At 40.6% G+C, this 22946-nt stretch overlaps 1 protein-coding gene and 1 long non-coding RNA gene across 2 annotated transcripts; one reads left to right on the top strand and one right to left on the bottom strand.

The window, feature by feature from the left end:
• The first annotated feature begins 2725 nt into the window (after nt 1–2725).
• On the top strand, nt 2726–20350 carry LOC137278671 (serine/threonine-protein kinase RIO2-like). Its single transcript, XM_067811178.1, has 10 exons — nt 2726–3040; nt 8152–8296; nt 9258–9371; nt 9726–9780; nt 10051–10171; nt 11579–11667; nt 11916–12107; nt 12408–12500; nt 12849–12921; nt 18435–20350. Exons 1-10 carry the CDS (start codon nt 2975–2977, stop codon nt 19092–19094), a joined length of 1608 nt encoding a protein of 535 aa, XP_067667279.1. The 5' UTR covers nt 2726–2974; the 3' UTR covers nt 19095–20350.
• On the bottom strand, nt 19999–22362 carry LOC137278675 (uncharacterized). The gene is made up of 3 exons (XR_010956669.1): nt 22142–22362; nt 21299–21419; nt 19999–20129 (listed from the first exon to the last, which is right to left on the bottom strand). It is a non-coding gene; the product is annotated as an uncharacterized lncRNA (long non-coding RNA).
• Between the last annotated feature and the right edge of the window lie 584 nt (nt 22363–22946).

Genomic DNA, 22946 nt, shown 5'->3' with positions numbered 1-22946 from the left:
CAGCATCACTTCCCTCATGTCATACTCTCACTGAATATTGCTGTTCCATTATAATCCGTGCCATTTGTTGGAAGAAGTATGGATTTGTACATTTAGGTCATATCAGAATACAATTATGAACTATATAACATGTCTTTGTTGTGTGTTGGTTTCACACCAGATTCTCGTACGCTCATACTTCCGTTTTTTTTTGTTTCAACTTAGAAATTAAACACTGGTATACAATGCACACTCGTTCAAATTAGGTTATTTCCTATTACTGTCCGCCGTGAAAGCCCGAATATGTTACATATTCAACTTACGCTTCATTTTCCCCCCGAGTTTCAATAATCATACATCATCTCTTAGCTCTCAAACTCTCCCCCATCTCCCGCTCTCTTCTAGCCCCATCTGGATCCGCCTGTGACTTATAGAATATATATATGGTCGATGGATTTTAACATACAAAATAGTGAAGGTTGGCAGGTTGGAGTGGTTGAGCTTAGTACAGTTTCGCATTTAACAGTATTCCACTTATGTCGGCACGTCAGATCGATGTAGGAGGACGGCACCATGTGAAACACCAAAATCTTACGGGCGTGCTCAAGGTATCCCATGCATATACAGCGAATTGCGCGCCTTAGACGTGATGCCCCTGTCCCCGGATAAAGATAACGTGATTTAGCATTTGAAAATAATACCGGATTCGAACAAGTTACATGCAGCTTATTATTCAGGGTTGAGTTACATACAGGTTGGATGGATCACGGACGGCTAAAAGTTATTTCGGGAGTCAGTGATCTAAGTTTCCTGCAGTGGCGGTTTCCATTTCCTGTCACTTGTCCCAGCTGATCTGGAGGTCACGTGGACAGTGAGAGTCGGAAGCTGGTGAGAAGCGACGCTTAACTCTATAGCCCGTTTGTATTTACATCGGTTTAAACGGATAAACAGATACGAATCGTGGATACCTGAAAACACATGTTCATATCACTAAATGTAGATTATGTTTCCAAATGGTTATTGACCATTGGGTAGCCTACATTAATGTTTGTGATACCAGTTTGTCACTCTTTGTCGAGTACGAACATGCACGTCGCCCTTCAGCTCAGATCAGGAAATACCATACGCAACAAAATCTTAAAATGTTTAAACATTTCAAATTTGGTACAAATTTCAGTATATCCATGTCGATACATGGATGTGAAAGGATTTGCCATCGGGAAACGGATATTGTAGAATGCGGATTTCGGGATGTCAGTCAAGCCACTTTTTTCATTATTTGGAAGTTATTTTATGGTGGTGATTCTAAATACTATATACACTTGTACAAGAGTATTGCAACAGACCATATTGTATCAACATGTTACCCTCACAAACGAGCTTATCCTTATTCAATTTAACTTACTACCTGCATAAATCAACCCTAAAGAAATAGCTAAATTGCAAATCTAAACTTAAAAAACGAAAAACTGCAGTTCACTATTGTGTCATACAATCTCAGAGAAATGACACTGGTATCAATAGATGTGTCGAACATTGCATTTTATCAGAAATATTTTATCGAATCCCTTAACAAAAAGTACCTGTCTCTGCATCAGTTTTTCCTAACAAAGGTTTCCTGTGTTGATCTACAAGTAGTAAATCCAGGAAATATAACACGGAGTATTATATATGCGAGACAGACATTACTTGCATATATAATACTTTCCTACCACTAGCGGGGATGCTGATGTAAATTATCTTTCACTACTGATCACCTGCACTGTTATGTTCATCTGCACTGGGTACTGAGCATATCATCCACGGCAGTCAACGTAGCCGCCATATATAATACATCATTAATACGCATTTCAAATACAATCATCAATTTATGTATTTATTTTTACTTTTCAATTTTTTTATTTTATTTATTATTATTTTTTTTTTCAGATTTTGTGTTTCTACATTGGGCTGGTTCATTGCTAGTTGGAGGTTTCAGTTCAGTGTTCCCCTGTACACTCAACCAGACTCCTACTTGTAGGAGTTTCATAATATTAACTTTCTGACAACTGTTTGTGGTCAAACGTGAGTTTACCGAAGGGACACACATCGCCTTTTGTAGAGTATACAGACAAAACAAACCGACGACGTGTTCTTCACAATCTTTTCAATTTTCTTTTACATTTTTCATAAGCAATTTTATATGCTTATGACGGTAAATGTGCAGACAGCTACAGAGGGCTGTTTGGATCACGAAATAACTATCATGAAAAAGTTAACATTATTAAGTTTATTACATTTTAAAATATTAGAGTACTCCCAGAAACGTTGTGCAAAGGACAGAGAATCTATAATATCCCATATCCACACGTTCTTGGGAAATTTAGTTATCGTGCATCCAGTGAACAAAAACAACGGGGCCTGAAAAGCAAAGTGTATATACCGGGCTGTCTATATTTGTGCATATATATACATTGCATGTCTTCGTTCCGAGTATAAAATAGGTTAATATCAAATATATACTCGAGTGTTCCTCATTATAAAGCAACTAACATTCGTAAATATCGCATATTTTAATCTATGAGATCCACAAATGTAATGCCTCAGGGAAGAGAAAGTTTATATGGAAGCTACATGAACTTGACAAATGTTGTGTTGTCGGGTGGTCGATGGTTTATCCTGACGCTTTAACATCATTCGAACGTTCATGTAATGGCATCTCCGGGACGATTTTACGCACGCTTTATTTTGAACTACTTGGAAAGTTATCTACTAGTGTTGCCTTCTGTTAGACGCTACTCAAAGTAGTCTGCGTGAGATACCATCATTCTGTGAAATTATTGTCCAAAGCTATAAATCAACAATGAACACACGATTTTAATGTGTATTTAAAATCCATGTGTCACCGTCTGGTGTAATAAATTTTTGTTATTTTTTCCGGTTAGCTTTACACGCTGTGCCTATCACTTCCGGTACTAACACGTGTGGATGGATTGACATATTTCACAACCAAAACATGGGCAAACTCAACGTTGCACTTCTCCGATATTTGACAAAAGAAGACTTTAGAGTTCTAACAGCAGTGAGTATTTTATGTACCTAATAATCTGCCGACAGAACTACATCTACCTGTCTACACAGTGTTTGTGGTGATTTGCATGATGATGGTGTGCATGATAATCATGATTGGTAGTTACAAATTCACAGGAACCCGATATCGCACTGTAGGTTAAACATAGACCATAGATATACACTCATGTCATATACATTAATATAGGGGAGTAGTGCACTTTACACTAAGGATCTAGAAGGGGGGTCCCTAACCCTAAGGATCTAGAAGGGGGGGTCCCTAACCCTAAGGATCTAGAAGGGGGTCCCTAACCCTAAGGATCTAGAAGGGGGGTCCCTAACCCTAAGGATCTAGAAGGGGGGTCCCTAACCCTAAGGATACATCAGCGAGGTAAAGTGAGACAGTTCGGTAGATCACTATAGCGCGCTCATTAGCGAGCGCTCAGCAGTCCCGGGTCGCGCGCCCGGTAAACTGCACTCTAGCCTAATATAGTAATATATATGACATGAGTGTATATCTATGGTCCATGTTTAACCTACAGTGCGATATCGGGTTCCTGTGTACAAATTGTACTGCATACCATTTATCGCCACCACCTGGCTGTGGCGCCTGCGCGGACAGCTTGACTTGTACTCCCATTGTTTTTCACACATTGACATATCACAAAAGCGATTGGTTATGCAAGTTAAAATAACTAAGTATTTTACATTGTAGACGTAACAAACATAAATGTATCCCCTTGGAAGAAAAACCCAGACACGCCGGGGTGATGTCACGTGACCATTAGTTTGTTGATATGAAATTTCATAAATGAGAATTGATTGAAAATCATCCTGGCTGTGTTGTGAATTGATGACATTACAGTTCTGTGCAGGTTCTATTTTGTCTAAACATATCCATAATGCCAACACTCAATCACTAACCTTTGAATTGACCTAAATTTCCGTCTCAAAACATAACTCTCACTTTTCATCTTCAACTACTCAAAATGTCAACTTTGACAGGTTCAACCATTCCGCCAGTTCATCTTAGCATCCTGACATCTGTCAACCTTCACAATGAGAGCGAGTTTTGTTCTTTCAAATTTCTGTTTTTAAAATATATTCTCTTTTTAAAATTTCTCTAATATATAAATATTTGGAACACAATAGTTTTATCACCAAATTTGGTGAATAGCATGAAAATTTAGAAATGGCGAAACAGGTCTTGTTTGTTGTTGGGAAATTACAATGTACCGTAATGCACTTCTTGTTATTTTTCACAGACATTTCAGGATATGGTCTCCAATGTCTCTATTATGCAAATAAGTGAAGTACTGCACTTTACCAGGCACACTTTTTCAGACTAATTAATTAGCGCTCCCTCGAGGGTACTTGACCCTAACCCTAAGCCCTAGACCTAACCCCAAGATCGTAAAGATGCCAAACCTTAACCCTAAGCATCGTATCAGGTGCCTAAACCTAATCCCTGGGATCGTAAAACAGGCCCCCCTAAGTAATTGAAGGAATTACAGCAAATTTGAAGGAATTGCATCTCAAATGGAAACAAACGCAGCCCACTCGCGAAACAATTGCAGCGATATCGGTAGTTTAGCGGTAATAATGGAAACACATCGGCCCTATCGGAAGCAATGGCGGTAATACTGGAAACACGCTCGGCCATCTTTGGAGATTTTTCGGTCACGAGCGGAAACTCATGCAGCAAAACATGGCGTCGTTGGAAGAAACACCCGTCTCGTTGAGTTGTGTTTTTAGTTTCTACTATTACATTTTTATACCTATCCATCTTTGACAACCCGTGTTGAATGCGTTTAGGTATGAGGTGTTTGTCGGGGCAATAGCTTATGTTTATAGGAAAAGATAGTCACTCTAGAAGAGTGTCACAAGTCATGCCCCTGGAGGTTGTTAACATCTGAACATCGAAGTCGTGCCGATGATTATGAACGTGCGCTAGATATAACATCATTTTTTTTGTAAAATGTGTTTAAATTTGTCAATTGCACTTCATAGAAAGAAAAATTATGGCTCATAAACTTCTTCATGGCGCACGTTCATGATGTTCGTAATCAGCGGCACGACTTCGATGTTCAGGTGTAAACAATCTCCAGGGGCATGACTTGTGACACTGTTCTGCAGTGGCAATCTTTTCCTAAAAACATAAGCTATTGTCCCGACAACACCTCATACCTAAACGCATTCAACACGGGTTGTCAAAGATGGATAGGTATAAAAATGTAATAGTGGGAACTAAAAACACAACTCACAGAGACAGGTGTTTCTTCCAACGACGCCATGTTTTGCTGCGTGAGTTTCCGCTCGCGACCGAAAAATCTCCGAAGATGGCCAAGCGTGTTTCCAGTATTACCGACATTGCTTCCGATAGGGCCGATGTGTTTCTGTTATTACTGCTAAACTACCGATATCGCTGCAATTGTTTCGCGAGTGGGCTGCGTTTGTATCCATTTGAGATGCAATTCCTTCAAATTTGCTGTAATTCCTTCAATTACTTAGGGGGGCCTGTAAAAAGTACCTGACCCAAACCCCAAACCCTAACCCTAAGGATCATTCTGGGTGCTGTGGCTGGTAAACTCTATTTTAGCCCAAACATGAAAATCATTTCATCATGGAAGTTAGCATCATTGTGTAAACGAACCTAAAAAACATCTAACATAGGATCAAAATGATATGACCCACTTTCTCGTTGATCCGGTTTTGGTCCACCATTGTTAAAAAATGACAGAGACAAAGCATGCTTTATGTACTTGCCAATATGAAGGGACTACATAAACAAGAAGAAATATTGCCAAAAAATGAGTTGGAAATATCTACATCAACTCGATGTATTTAGTTGGACGATTTGCAAATATCACTGAAAATAATGATCATCATTTACTTTTTCAGAGTTTCATGTTAATTTGGGAATATATAAGGATACAGTGCTTTGAAGGTCTGATGTGAATTCATGTGAAAATCAATCAAATTTAAATTCATTTTAAGTGTTCAATTCAATAATGAGCCAAGTTCAAACATCTCCATTTAATATTAGTCTTCAAAATATAGGAGTCAAAATAAGACTAGATTCATGCTTTATACACTCTAAAATATGATAACAAAACATAAAGAGATAGCAAAATTACCAGAAAATGAGTAAAAAATGTGACAAAACTATGTATAGCCAATTTCATGCTCCCAATATACCAATCTGCAAATGCCAATGGAACTTTGAAAAATATTTGTTTCTTCTGACTTTCATGTAAGTTTGGAATTATGTGTGCTTACAGAGGAATTTGTGGAAGGTCAGGTTTGACCTTATTTCTAAAATAATGTAATATATACCTTATGGACTGAATGCCACAAGTCATGACCTAATCAGTATAACACAGGTTATTATCAGGTTGTTATTGTTGCTTAAAATCTATGCATGTTAGACACATTGTATCTTTGTTACTGTTAGTATTTACCATATTAATTACTTATTTGATTGTTAGTTACTAACAAAAAAACATTCACTTTCATTTAAACAATGTCACTTGTATTGTAAAATTAATTCTTTTAATCAGAACCAGTCTTCTGCTGAGAAGGGGATATGGGTCCTGTAGTTATGTACAAGTCAAAAACCCTGCAAGTTTTGCATGTCCCTAAATTTAACATTTAAGAATGCCATGGGCCCAATCATCACAAAATGGTGAAAGTGTCCCCAATCAAGAGGGTAGGGAGGGTGGTATTTTTCATGATTTTGTCAACTGCAACACGTGCACTTATTGTATATTTTTGCTACGTGATTGTAGAAAGGGGTAATGGGCTATTACTGTTACAATTTTCAAGCAGGTGCGGCAAGCAGTTAATTTACTTCACACTTCCGAAAATTTTATTGTTTCAAAGTCAACAGTTTCATCACAGGTTTCTCAGATACAAACTTGTGCACTTCCACACTTATATTCCTTCTTGTTATTGCCTAGCTAAAAATAACTGACCAATCATTCCTTTTGTTACAAAAAAAAAGCATAGAAATGACCCACTGGGAGATTGTTTGGAGAAGTTTTCAGGTTGATATTTGAGGTGACAAGAGTTACCTCCCATGGGTGGGTATAACGGTAGCCACAAATTGCCTGTGTTGTTTGTGTAGTGACCACATGAGTGTGCTCAGTGTGGTAATCATTAGTCTGTTTCTTGTTGGGTGGACATACACTAGAGTTGAATGTAGTTAATGGATGACAGGCTTGAATAAAGCTGAAGAGTCCTTATTACTTAGGTACAGTACTACAAATATGTACTTATGCTGTTTAACTGTAAGGGTACAAAACACCCCAGTTAATATTGGAATACAAAGACAGAGCTGTGACACTCAAAACTGGTTCATATTGTAGTTTCAGCAAATATGTACAGGCTAGATCATGTGATGAGGATTAAATGAGTCACTGTGTATCATCCAGTGTTTTAATATAACATGTTGGGTGCATGATATTCATACATACACTGAATCACATGCTTTACTGTTTTCAGTCAGACATGTTATATCATTCCTCACCCCCCTACAGATATTTTGTGACCACTGTTACCTGTGATGAGACACCATGCCTAACCCTACCCTCAGTAAATATCTATGTCCCATTCGACCTTTTCCAGACACTTCTTAGACATTTGTCCCGAGTCAGTGAATTGTAAGGATAACATTTCAACAGTTGTGACTACAGGTCTAATAGATTCTAGCTAAAGCAAGTGCCTTGCCTTCATGACATTCGTTCTGAGGAAGAGATTGTCTTGTTGTGTTGCATTCTAAAGATTCCTCAGGATTAAACTTGCTGAAGTTGGTCCCAGTTGTTATGAAATATGTGTGAAATCCAGTTGCGAAAACAGTAATCCTAATTTCCATTATTTGTCAAGGTATGAATGGACCATATTTTACATACTTGTTGACCATCATTGGCTTCCTTGACCAAACTATTGTATATACAGGTAAAGCCTCGAACTATTGTCTATACAGGTAAGCCTCGAACTATTGTGTATACAGGTAGAGCCTCAAGCTATTGTGTATACAGGTAAACCCTCGAACTATTGTGTATACAGGTAAAGCCTAAAACACAACTTCAAGAAATCAACGTACAATGTTATTGTTTACCACAGGTTGAGATGGGGATGAAGAATCATGAGATGGTGCCATCCCCCCTCATAGCATCCATCGCCCGTCTCCATGGGGGAGGATGTCACAAGGTCCTGCGAGAACTTTCCAAACACAAGTTGGTGGCATATGAAAGGGGAGGGAAGCGCTGTAAGTTTGTCATTGAAAAGAAAAATATGGTTAACATGCTTAGGTCCCAAGTAGAAATGATACCTGAAGAATGACACGTGAATGTTCACGCTCTATTGTGACTGTTTGAATATCCACTGAATAGTAGTTGTGCCTATCAGAACGTTTCCTGAAGAAAATGTAATTGCAGAAAAGGTGTCAAATTATGAATTGGTAGATTGACACCATGGACTGTGATGACTGGATCGACACAACAATGACAGAAGAAGCTCCATGAGATGTTGTTCAGACTGGACAAGCAACTCAAGTGTCTTTACTTCCAGCTCAAAGTATATGATCACCTGAAAATGCTGGAGACAGATGTTTTGTTATGTTCAGTGGTATTGCTATACTTCGGTTCATGAGTTCCTCAAAGAGGCCAATGATTCATCGGGTACTCATAGCTCCAGATACGTTTTCAAGGAATTTGGTATTTACTCCCATGTCTGTTTATGTATGAGTAATTGTAATTTTTGTGTACATGTACTCACACAAGTTTGAAGAATTGAGTACTTGAGTTTCTTATGGGGTAATTAACACTTTTTAATGTATAGATATAAATGCTTCTCAATAGGCCTAAGTTGTTAGTAATTCTTGTATTGACAAATAGTTGGCAGTCATGTGACTACTACAGTAAACTCTGGACAGTGACTACAGCTATAATAATATACATGTATGTATAGGCATCGCTTAACATTTGCTAACACTGGTGTAGAGTTTGTGCACCACAACAAGCTATCATACACAAGCCCGTTTGGTTAATTGAGTAAAGTATGCAAGGTATTATAGACCTATTGGGTTTGGAGTGATTCTTATGTGTTTTTTGTACTCCCATAATTGTGATTAATTGAGTAAATGTGATGTTTGTGAGTAAAATACACAAGGGCATGCCTCATCTGGATCTGTGGTACTTTTAGATATTAATCAAGTTGTTACATTTCAGTTGAAGGCTACAGACTGACCAACTCGGGCTATGACTACCTAGCTCTAAAAGCTCTTGCAAGTCGGAACATAGTCTTTTCTCTTGGCAATCAAATCGGTGTTGGAAAAGAATCAGGTAGCACCAAGCTGTTGAAACTCTAACTTTGCTTTATTTATCAATAACTCATTGATTGTTTGTTAATAAGCCAAGTCAAGAAACCATATTCACAGGTAGCTTGCATATAAAACAAAGGCATTTTTGATGCCAAGTGTTGTCTTTGAAAGGCACTTAAAAGTTAGAACATGAATATGTTACATGTTTTTATGGGTGAGCTTCTTTTATGCCTTATCGCAGTATTTCTGAGCTTTGTCCGCTCCACTATCAGGGGAGTGCAGTGTTAAGCTTTTTCTTGATACCTGATGTAAATCAATGATCAGTACTTCGATACACAATACACAAGATGTTCAGTGGGAACTGTTATATTGTCAGATGTCTACATTGTGGCTGATCATGAAGAAGGACAGATGGCTTTGAAGTTTCACAGGTGAGAGCTCAATACTCACATTGTTATGTATCAGTATCATTAAGGTACCAAGAGTAAAGATCTTCCATTTCCAGAAATAGATCTCAAGTATAAAACTGTCAAACAAATACAAACATCCAGTTTAATAGTAGTTAGTTAATTCTCAGCCCTGTGGTAAATTGCTTTGCGGAGATCTTATGAGCATGGCTTTCATTTTGGAATGTTGACAAAATCCACTTAATTCCTTTATCAATGACAGAATGGACTCTAAGAAGAATTGGTTTCTTACAGACTTGGGAGAACATCTTTCCGACAACTGAAAAATAAACGCGATTATCACAAACATCGAAAGTTCACATCGTGGTTGTATCTGTCCAGACTGGCAGCCATGAAGGAGTTTGCCTACATGAAGGTAAAGAGTACTTCACAGTTGTATCTGTCCAGACTGGCAGCCATGAAGGAGTTGGCCTAAATGAAGGTAGGGAGTACATCACAGTTGTGTCTGTCCAGACTGGCAGCCATGAAGGAGTTGGCCTACATGAAGGTAAGGAGTACATCACAGTTGTATCTGTCCAGACTGGCAGCCATGAAGGAGTTGGCCTACATGAAGGTAGGGAGTACATCACAGTTGTGTCTGTCCAGACTGGCAGCCATGAAGGAGTTGGCCTACATGAAGGTAAGGAGTACATCACAGTTGTGTCTGTTCAGACTGGCAGCCATGAAGGAGTTGGCCTACATGAAGGTAAGGAGTACATCACAGTTGTATCTGTCCAGACTGGCAGCCATGCAGGAGTTGGCCTACATGAAGGTAAGGAGTACATCACAGCTGTATCTGTCCAGACTGGCAGCCATGAAGGAGTTGGCCTACATGAAGGTAAGGAGTACATCACTGTTGTGTCTGTCCAGACTGGCAGCCATGAAGGAGTTGGCCTACATGAAGGTAAGGAGTACATCACAGTCGTGCATCCATCCACGACTTGACTCGAAGAATTAGGGGCTGTAATCAGATATAGTCCTCTGTGCTTCAGTTGTGCTAGAAGTGAATACAATTGACAGAAGATATAGATATATGATTACACAATGCCATTTTTAGATGTAAATAGTGCACATTTTTGTGTCATTCAAGCAACCACAGACGATGAGAGAAAAAGGTTTTCCATAGCCTTTGGACAAGTTTATGTTAAAATCAAACTTCTCGTAGTAAATTTAAACAGTGTGTGATTCTGTATGTGCACACAATGTGTATGGGATGTGCAGTTGTAGCGATGGCCTGGTTCAAGTTAGTTAGTCACACCATTGCATGCTTTACATGCTTAATGGGCCATAAAACAGTAATGATTCTGGACAGACCATCTGTTGTTCGAAATCTGCCATGACATTGTGTTGCGTGCTCCATAGGTTTCTTCAGTGTGAGACAGTTGTAGTGTTGACACACAAACATCATACATGGACTTGGGCTCTTACAACTTCACAGTTGTATTTGATTGGTTGGCAATACCTGTGAAGATTACTGTTAGAATTGGTCTTCAGTAAGGCATGCTTGTCATTAGAAACAACTTACAGGATGTGATGGTCAGGCTCGAAGACTTGGTTGACATGTGATCATATCCCAGTTGCATAGATTTATGTTCATGCTGTTGATCACTAAATTATTTACAGGGTTGCAACCATATAGCCGGAATATTGCTGAGTGCGGCATATAACTTATCTCTCTCTCTCTCTCTCTCTCTCTCTGTAGTCTCTCCGTAGACTACATGTGTCGAATAGAAAGCTGCGGAGATGGTGAACCTTCTACTCACACAATTCCTCTATTCCTCAGGCTCTGTTTGATAGGGGATTTCCTGTACCGAAGCCTGTGGACTTCAACCGCCATGCAGTTGTGATGGAGCTGTTGGCCGCTCACCCCATGTAAGATTATTATTGATATGTATGTCTATTAAGCCCTGTGAGGCTTAAATGTCATGATTTTAGAGCTTGTTTATTCAAGTAAAAATCACAAGTATTTTTGAAAATACAAGATGTACTTAGTTTGTCGTAGTTTATTTTTTCCGAAGTGACATGTGCAAAAAAGTATGCCGAAATGCATCTTGTGTGGTAGTACATGTGATTAAGTCATCAAAGTGATTGGTCCCCTGCTGCACTGCCCTTTCCTCCAGGTGTCAGGTCCACCAGCTCCGAGACCCCGCCACAGTCTACAGTGACTGTATGGAACTTATTGTTAGACTCGGCAACTGTGGTGTCATACATGGGGACTTCAATGAGTTTAACTTGATGGTAGACAGTGAGGACCGAGTCACTATGATCGACTTCCCACAGATGGTATCCATCAACCATCCAAATGCTGAATGGTGAGATTATTGAAGTATCTATCAGGAAACACTGGTCCAGAAAGTTTGTAATTTGCATGTACCTCTTATCAAAAGTGTTGAGTTGATTCAATGTTTAAACTAAGTTTGTTTTCCAACAATTGATCTAGTTTGAAAAGAAATCTAACCCTATTTTCTGAACACCATAGGCTGCCATATAGCTGAAATGTTGCGGAACTCTGAACACCAGGGACATATTATGGCAAGTCTGGTACGTGTGACATGTAGACATGCCTTCTTGGAGGGGTCCAATGCTGTATGTCTTCTGTGTTCCACTTTCAGGTATTTTAATCGCGATGTTCAGTGCATCCGAGACTTCTTCTTCAAAAGATTCAGTTATGAAAGCGAACTTTACCCAACGTTTAAAGATGTCAAGTAAGTACCATTACATGGAAGTTACTCGTGTATCGTCTGTCATGTTAAGGGTGAAATGACTCCGTCATCTGAGACATGGTAGCCATTTATTACAAGTAGTCATTGAGTATCAAATAACTTGACTTTGAAGAATGCACAAGTTCAGTGTGTTCTGGCATCTTCAAATTTTTGTGTGTGAAGATTTTATGATATACTGTTGTAATTTGTTTGTTTGCTCAAACAACAGCTTACCTTTAACTTTGTCTCATGCTCAGTAAGTGTTGCCTGGCAACCAGAAGTATCAGACCTGCATCTCTGATGATTCTTGAGTTATGTCACTCTATGGTACAATTATGTCCTTTGTTTCAGGCGGGAAGACAATTTAGATGTAGAAGTATCAGCTAGTGGCTTCACAAAAGAAATGGCAGCTTCATTTGACGAGGTACTGAAGGAGGAGAAGGATCAGCTCAAAACAGCTTAACAAAAATAGGAAATAAATTTTTAACTCACCTTACCATAGGTCTTATGCATATTACCTCAAGCTTCATTAAAAGAGATCAAACAGTCGTTGATTCGCCATTCCCTTGAATGGCTACCTCATGTATCAACAATTACATAGGCATGGAAGTGACGTGATCTGTACCCATGCGAGTGCGGGCCATCCAAAAATCACTTTTACTTCAACCGTTCTCGAGTTTGGACGTGTTGTTGGTTTGCATATTTTCAGACCACATATCATTTGTGATTAAAATTTGTCACTTTTTCATCGGTAGGTATGTTTTTTATTCCCTGTTTTTATGTGTAAAGATCAAGTTTCTTCACTTACCTGGCTACCTTGTGTTTTTCATTGCGATTGTGGGTGTTTCACATGCCGTTTTCTTGGTTGTATTTGGGGAGTTTGTTTTTTTGTTGTCTTTCTTCTCCTTTGTACTCCATATTTCAGCCATGTTTTTTTTCATTATGGCTGGTATATTTTGTTGTCTTTGTGTCACGTTTCGCTCGCATTGTGGGGGCAGCCATCTTGTTTGTCTGGCTCAACTGTTTAGCATATTAGGGTGTGCCTATTGTACTTGCAGGGGTGTTTGCTACACTTTTTGTGTCAGGTGTTTTTGTCAATGTAATATATTTACGTTCTTCCCTTTTTGCATGTTACAGTGATTGTGCATGACTCGCCAGTTTTGCACCATTTGTAAAGTCCTGAAATCGGCCAAGGATCCGCACCCCTGGTTTCCCGATTGTGCAACGGTTGCTTGCACCTTGGACCAGCGTTGCCATCACTGTGTGCTCTTGTCAGATTTCAAGACCTTAGCTGTCAAGAGGAAACGCTTCACACAGCATCGTAGTAAGATGTCCTCTCCAGCATCACTTTTGGAATTGCGATCATCAGTGGTTGATACACCAGATCAACGCCCTCCTTCAATGTCAGCCTTAGAGATCTCGCAGGAGTCAGCAGCGCCAGTGCTGCAGTCGCCGGACCATCAGCTAGGCGATGCCCTCGTAGACTTGTCAAGGCCTGATGCGCCCTCTCATCTGGAGGTGCAGAAACTGCTACGTTCCTTGCTAATACCGAGCGTTGATCCAACGCCAATGCCTACATTGGTCTCAGACTCCACTTTGCCAGTGCCCCCTACCATTCCAGCGCCGACTCTGTTACCAACCCTGACACTGATGCCGACACCGTCCTGCACACCAGCGCCAATACCTACACTGGCGCCTGAGCTGATGCCCACATTGAGTTCATCCTACAGAATACCTCGTGTCTCTCACACTATCTCTAGGGAGGAGTACCGGCACCCATCGGAGGGATTACGTTCAAGATCGCTTACTCAGGGGGAAGACGTCGACTCCTCCAAGTTGTTGCTCAATCCTACGTGTCATTGAAGCATTGATCAGGTTCACCTTAGTCATCGTACTCGAATCAAGATTCCTGGTTGGTGGCCATTGACACAGAGTTAAAGCGGATGTTGAAGCCTATATCCGTACTTGCTTCAGCCACGTCAGCGAGGGCATGGGATCTGACTGAAGAAAATGTTTCCAGGATTCAACATTTTTCAACGCTTTTTCAATGGCAGGCTTCACGATTTACTCATCCACCTGCAAGCGGCGTTGGCCATGACTTTGACTTTACGCCGTTCCGGATTCCCAGAACCTTGTTCCTGGCAGGAGGAATTCATCGCCAACTGTTAAGGGCTCCCTTTACATCTAGATTATTATTTGACAACAGAATCCCAGAAGTGTATCAGCAGCACGCAGAGCTCACCAACACTGAAGTGTCTCTTTCCACGTTTGAAGTTCTTGGTTTTGCTTTACGTGGAAAGCGAGTGACTAGAGGCAATGCCGTTATGTCCCAAGGAGAGAGGCCATACGGATTTCCTTTACTAGAGGCCGTGGATGGGGGAAAAGTGATGCTGATTGTCACAGACGACAACAGGAGCATGCCTGTGAGCCTCTCGTGACACCTGCCCTTACTCTGGCCGTTGAAGGTTCGGACTCCCATGACTGGGACTGTAGGCAGGAGACTAGGGATCTTCTGGCCCAGTTGGAAAATCCTAGAGGACCCCTTTGTTACCAACATCCTGAGGACCAGATACAAGCTACCAATCACCGTAAAACATTCAAGATAGAGACAGTGCAAGATCCCCATCAGTCCCCCGGGTTGTACTCACCCATCCTTTTAGTACCCAAGAAAGACTCGGACAAGATGAGCATGATCCACAACATGGCTGCATTCAACTAACTTTATCTTCCAAAACTTCATTTCCGAATGATATCGCTGGAGCAGATTTGGGCCAAAGTAGCCCGGAAGGTGGCTAGCCAGTCTGGACCTCCAGGAAGCATACCCCCACATACTAATATACCATCGTCACAGGAAGTTTTTGAGGTTTGTGTTCGGCAGTTCTAATTATCAATGGAGGGTCCTCCCATTTGGAATTTTCACGGCCCCTGGCTTTTTACTCGGATTACTTCCCGGATTTCCCAATTTCTACATCTGAGGGGTATAGACTTCGACCTGTACATAGACAACTCCCTCCTGAACCTGGACCCTCAGTTGCTACACAAACAGCTGGACATTACTGATTGTCTTCTAAAGCAACTGGGGTGGATGTTCAATGTGGAGAAGTCGCATCTAGTCCCATCACAGGAGTTGACATTTATGGCGGGGAGGGGGGGGGTTGTTTCTGACACACTCTAATCTTGTCAGAATCCCTCAGGATTGGTGGTCGAAGTTTCTCAAGTTTGCAAGTTGAGGCCTTGCTCATCCCTTGACCCTTCCAGAGTGGCAGTCCCTGTTAGGTTCTCTCATGTCAGCCCATCACGTGACACTCAGGGGACGCTTCAACAGTTTCTGGTTCCTCACATTCAAGAGGACGATCTGCAGGTCAGAATTCTTCTGCCGTTACATCTCCATTTTTTTCTCCGCTGGTGGACAGTCGAGTCGAATGTCTGCATTGGAGTCTCTTTAGCCAACCGCCCTCACAACCACAAGTTGTTTGTCAACGCATCTCTTCAAGGCTCAGGGCTGTGGTCAGGCGAAGAAAGAGACAACCTAGAATTTCAAGAAGTGATCCTAGTGGTACATCATTGGACGTCCCTTCTGAGGAATTCCACTCTGTTGGTTTCATCAGAAAGATCCACCATGGTGTGGATGATTCGCAATCAGGGCACAACTAGGTCACAGCAGCTATTGGACCAGATGTTTCAGTTCACCAGACATCTGGACGACAACAACATCACAGCAAGGGCTCAGCGAGGAATGTCCTCACAGACACTATGGCAAGACCTGGCAAGCCATCCCCGATGGAATGGATGCTCCATTCGGAAACCTTTCAGTTGTTATGCCTCTTTCACGGTCGCCCCCCCATGGACCTATTCACAACCAGTCTCAATCGGCAGTTGCCTCTATTCGTGTCTCCCATCCCATAGCTGGAAACTTGAGCAGTCAATGCAACATCTCTCTCATGGGCTGGACGCCTATGCCTTCACGCCTTCAATTCTTCTTCCAGCAGTCGTATCCAAACTCAAACGGACAAGTAGGATACGTCTGCTTTTGGTCGCTCCCTGGTGGTCAACCAAGTGACCCAGATCTGCAAAGTCTCACCAGAGAAAATCTGCTGCCCTTACCGGATTGGCCACAACTTCTATGCTATCCTCACAGCCATCAGTTGCACCCCGACCCTCATCGGTTTCATCTTCACAGCTGGTTCATCTCCAGACAGCTTTGAAGGCAAAGGGCTATTCTACGCGTGTAGCTAAAGTCATAGCTTTGGCTTACCGTATATCGACTAGATCCTTGTATGACGACAAATGGTTTTCTTTTGAGAAGTTCTGTCGTCTGAAGTCAATAGGTCCAATAAAAGTTTCTCTTCAGATGATAGCTGAGTTTCTTCTCTATCTTCAGAAGTCCAGACGCCTTAAAAGCAGAACTATTATGACATACCTATCGGCCTTGAATTCAGTTCTGGCAGTGAAATGTGACCTGCAAGTTTCCAAGATGCCAAAACTCATTGCTATGCTGAAGGTTTTCAAGCTGAAAGTGAAGTTCCGCCCTCCAGCTTGTGACAAATATTGTTCTACGGCATCTTAGAGGTTCCCCCTATAAGCCTTTGGACAAGGCCTCCTTTGAGGACCTTTCCAGAAAGACAGTTTTTCTCTTAGCTTTGGCCACGGCGGCAAGAGTAAGCAAACTTCATGCTCTGGATCTCACACGTATTCAGTTCGAGCAATCTCGACATGGCTGTGTGCATCTAGGATTATTGTGGGACTTTATTGCTAAGAATCAACTGCCTGGTCAGCCAGACAGGACGTTCTCTATTCCTCCTCTTTCTTCTATCTTGGGGCCTCATGACGTGGAGGAAGAAGTTCTTTGTCCAGTCAGAGCGCTGAAGTTGTATATCTTATATTGTATATAAGATCGGCTTCCAGGAGGCGCTCTAAAAAACGGTTATTCATCCCTTTTTCTTCTTCTGCTAAAGGGGAAGTAAACAAGAACACTGTGGCAGTTTTGATACGTCAGACCATTTTGTCCGCCTACGATGCTGATAATCTCCCACACCCTTCAGCTAATAATCCGCATGAGATTAGAGCGCTAGACTCCACCATGGCTTTACACAGGAATTGCACTGTCCCAGCCATAATGGAAGGCTGCTTTTGGAAGTTGACTACAGTCTTTGCCAGTCATTATCCGAGTGACTTGGCTGTTGAAGATGTGGAGGGTCTTTTGGCCTGTTAGTAGTTGCCCAGCAACTCACTCAGCCAACCGCCCATTAGGTAATTACTTATACTTACCATTTGGTCTTATGGATAACTATCAAGTATTAGGTGTTTTGGTTTTCCTTTGGGTTCCTTGAGTTGCTTGCTGTCTCATGTTTCAGGATGAGATTGTGACTGCTTGTAGCTTGCTTCTGGATCCCATATGGCATGTAGACTTTGTTTCTTGGAATGGTCCTTTTGTAGCCTGACACCACCATCCTTCTGTCGAATCCATATGCATAAGACCTATGGTAAGGTAAGTTAAAAATTTATTAAAATCTTAATATTTCAGATATTTAAATACTTACCTTACCATGGGGCGGTAGTTCCCTCCCAATGCTGGACGCTCCTCCCCACTCGGGGCTCTAAGGACCAAGTATTCAGTAAAAGTGATTTTTGGATGGCACGTGCTTGTAAGGGTACAGAGATGTCACTTCCATGCCTATAAATTCGTTGATACATGAGGCAGCCATTCAAGGGAATGGCGAGTCAACGACTGTTTAATCTCTCTTAGCGAAGCTTGAGGTAGTGTGCATAAGACCTATGGTAAAGTAAGTATATAAATATCTAAAATATGTAGATTTTAATAAATTTTTGAAACTAAGAAAGGGTGGAAATGTTGAATTTCTTTGAAGTTTGGACAGTTAGTGCAAAAGTCATGTTAAAGTACGAGTATTATGTTAATGTTTGGTATTTCTTTTGCAGGCTGCAGATGACCTGGGTATTCTTGGGGGACCGGATTGTGGAAGAGCTCGAGATGTTGATGTGGACGAGGACTCAGAAGAGGTGAATGATGAAGCAGAAGTTCAAGATCCAGTCAAGGAAGAAGGTGCTGTTGCCATGGAAACCAATCCCCAAGTTTCAGCATGGTTGGCAGGGTGTTACCAGGATGAGTGTGCAGATGATGCTAATACTGAGGCAACAGTTTCAAAGGACTGTGCAGAAATTGTCAGCAGTATGTTAGAAACAAAGTTAAGTGGTGACCAGTCTGAAGGAACAGATCAACCAAGGACAGAACCTACAGCCTTGTGTCAGCAGGAAAGTGCAGACAGTGGCTGTGACGAAGAGGAGGATTTTGAGGATTTGAGAGGGGTCAATAGGTCATTTCGGCCGTTCAGAACTGAAGACAGCATGGCACACACAAACCTCCACCTGAGGCAGTCAGATCGAGATAATGTCAGTGTGGCCAGTTCCACGATACATCCTGACCTCATCAAGAGGAAGGTTAAAAGTCAGATGGTGAGGAAAAAGATGAAACAGAATGCCCGACGGATAAGGAAGAGTGGCGAGTCTTCCATCGTCACCAAGCTGAGGCGTGAAAACCAGGATGATGTAAAACAGAGCTTATCAGCTGAGTGGTACTGAACAGTATTGGAGCATACATGAGATGTACCGATGATGATGATGATGATGATGATGATGAGTGCTTGAGTTGATACTGTGGACTATAGTTATGATGACCATGTGGACAATCTGACCAGATGACAAGAAGTTTTTAGTTGCCAGTGTTGTGTGTAAAGGCTTGGGAAGACTGGTCAATTGTTTCAAGAATGTCATGTTCTCGAAGTCCATTTAGATTCATCACCACCCCCTGTGCTTGTTATGAAAGGTTACAGAGTGGAGCATTTGGATGAGCCCATCAATTTGGTTGATTATAACATTGCGTCTTTTGTATCCATATGGCATGGATGTTGTTTGTCTGGCCTGGTTACTGAAAGACGCTTATCCCACAGGTGGACTGTTTAGGCAAGCCGATTGGATTGGATTTTATTACAGTCCAACATGATCACAGTAATGATCAGAAAACATGAGAAAGAAGAGATTTCCAAGTGCTAGTGAAAACATTTGTACAGATGGTAGAGGACCAAATACTTTCCCTGTATCATACTCAATCATATTCCTTTAATAAAAGCAAAATAATACAATTACAGTTTTTATTCTTCAGTATTTTCTATGACATCCAAAGGTGCCCTGTACAATTCTTCTTCAGGCAACTTCTGATGCACGGGTGGTCATTCTCACTGACCTGATTGACAGCTTGTCACGACATGGATTATCGATCATATTATGAATCACTGTACTAACTGGTCCAGACATGATTCTTCATAGATCTCCCCCATACAGCTAATGTATTGCCAAAAACTGCATTAAACAAACAACACAATCCTCTGTCCATCATGGCAAAGAAAAATATTCATGGATTTTTGCCCCATATCAATCAATGTGTGGCTTGTTTTATTACAAAGAAAGACAAATATTCTTCACACAGTTCTATTTTACAATCTTTACTGACATGAATATGGCAAAACAAAAGTAATATTGAAACTCAGTTAAGACATTTTCTGTATCACAGCCATCATGTTGGTCATAGGCAAACCAAGTCTGAAGCTCCTACTGGCTCTGCAACAGACAATGCAAGAGACATTGGAATTAGAACCCAGTCTTCACACACCAGCAACATTTATTGGACTATAAGAACAATATGGTTCACTAGAGTAGTGACGATACACCCATGCCATGATGCGATACGTATCACGATACTGATAGTCTGATACATACATTACGATACGTATCACGATATTTTGTCCTTGTATACAGAAAAATAAAAGTACTGGAAATAATGTGCTGTTATGTTATCATTTCAGGGAAGGTACTCTCCCAAGAGAAATAAAACACGTCATCATGAAAGACATTTTATTAAAAATGTTTAGCATGTGTCAGTGAAGTAGCGTTTTCCCAAAAAAATGTAACAGCAGGGATCAACATTGGCACATCTGACTTTTTTAAATTTGTGAAAATTATCTCAGTCGGAGCATGTCCATGGTAATATTTTCCACGAAAATCTAAATAGAAGGGGAGACGGTGTTTTCGTAGTATCGGTGTATCGTATCGTGCAGCTCTTGAATCGCGATAACTTGCGTATCGATTAATCGTCACAACTCTATGGTGCACATATGTAACTGGGATAATTATGATAAAATGGTTAAAACTTGAAGCAATAAAACTGACAACAGTACCATGGTTTCCCTTCCGAAAGTACACCTAAAATGCCATAATAGATAATCAAAATATCACATCAAAACAGCGAAACATGGGAGTGGCATGAAATTGTTTCATATTTCATGTTCTTATACCCAAAAACACAGGTCTTACCTGTATACTGTGTAACCATTTTTGAAATACAACACACTTTCCATGTTAACCACATCCAAATACATCCAAATACAAGTGAAGGATGGAAATGCAATGGTTACAATTACCATCTTGGATATTAAGATACATGTGGTTCTGAACACAAGTAAAGTATCAAACATACAATAAACAGTGGAATCCCTAAATAGAAGATACTGTCAATGAACAAGCAGCACAACTAATTGTGTCAATATTAAGAATGAAAGTATGATCACATTGGAGCAAGAGAGATTAGTTTCTTGGAGTTTGGACTAGTCTGACCTTTGCATGTTAAAAAGTCTGTTTAACAATGAGACTTTTGTTAGGAAACCATCATGTCTTCTCTCTATTTCCTCTTGCTCATTCTTTTAGTAATTGTCTCAGTATATATAGGTCACCTTGGGAACTCTTTCAGTCGTCCTTCTTACTGGAACCACCAACTGTCACCCCTCCATTTGAAATGCCATTCGGTATACCATTTTCATGCAGTTTAAAAACTCCATTTTGCTCTGTTTGTGACTGAAACAACTAGAACATACCACATGTTTCACATAAAATAATTGGTGTTACAAGGATTTCTTGACGGAAGACTACAAATCCCACTTAAGAAGTAATAGTTGAAATATAAAACAAATTCATGTTAACATTAAGTAAAGTTGATGATCAGTTATGAAAATGTGAAAGAGGTGAAAGTGACACTTCATACTATGTGACCTAAGTGTAATGAAGTGCAAAAGAATTCTAATCGTGCCTGCCACCTTTTAGTGGGCCCTGTTAGGTGCCAGGGTCACCCTAATTAAATTCATAGCCAGTTCTCTATAACACTTATCACAGACCAATAATCAGGAATGCATTCCTACTATAACGCACGTTTCAGAGAAATTAACATTATTTGGTGTATATAATGTTTTATTTCCTCTGTCGACACTTCATACTAAGTGACCTAAGTGTAATGAAATGCAAAAGAATTTTAATTGAATTTCAACAGTATTATCAGGATGTATTGAATCATCGAATCATCAGTATATGGGACGGATTTTGTTGGGATGGTACTATAGCCTGTCCAGGTATAGACTGCAGTCCCTAAATCTTCCATACTTTCATTTATTTCAAAGCACTTGATGTTAACCATTGGCAAAAGGTTGATTATCGTATATAAATGCAGAATGTTATTTCCCAAATGAAATTTACAAGGGTAGAGTATGCTTCGAGCTGGTACAACCAAAGAAGGAAAAACTTACCTTTTGTTTTTCATCTTGTGCCGATCTGTCAGTTCGTGTGTCTTCTATACCCAGTATACCGAATGGATTCCATATTTTGATAAGAACTGGTCGAATATATTTTTGAAAAACCCACAGTACAAATGGAATCACGATACAGAGACCACCGCAACACACCATCTCGGCTGACTTTCTCCCAGCAGCTGTCGCTTCTTCGGAACTGTAATCAGGAAGTGAAGTGTGCACTTCCTGTAAACCAAGACACCGATTCGTAAATTTGGTAAATGAATTCCAATCGATAAACTTGACAATTATCGTGTAAAACGATAATGCAATAAAACGAATGACTGGATTCAAGTACCACATGCCTTAAATATAATGAAAGTAGTAATTTAATATTGATTTCGCCAGACATTTCTCTTTCTTTTCACATAAGATCTTTCCGATAATAGGGTTTAGTCCGAGTTGTCGTTCTTTAACCTTGTAGCCTTATTTCCTGTTTGCCATGCAGTTCTTCACGCGGAGACGAAACTCCTGTCAAGTTGTTGACTGATTGCAATGGCTAAGGTTCTAGGTTTTACTGAATACATGTCTGGTCCTTGGAAGTTTATTGTGGTAGAAAAAAATCGTTGTTATGAGCAGAGGGTACACGAGTGGGGCCAGCCGGGATTCACTGCTGTCAAAGAAAACTGACATCCAGTTCTCATCCGGCCAGATTTATTTCAAGGCTGTAGTGCAGCTTAGCTGAGCGCGCTGCTGTATCCCTAGACCTTGGGGATCACCCCACCCCGTCACCCCACCCCACCCCACCCGATCCGTAAGCTCA

The sequence above is a fragment of the Haliotis asinina genome, chromosome 3 (assembly GCF_037392515.1).
Source record: "Haliotis asinina isolate JCU_RB_2024 chromosome 3, JCU_Hal_asi_v2, whole genome shotgun sequence".
In the NCBI taxonomy this organism is placed as follows: Eukaryota; Metazoa; Mollusca; class Gastropoda; order Lepetellida; family Haliotidae; genus Haliotis; species Haliotis asinina.
Note: the sequence above shows the minus strand (reverse complement) of the source record. Positions and strands in the feature narration are given on the sequence as shown.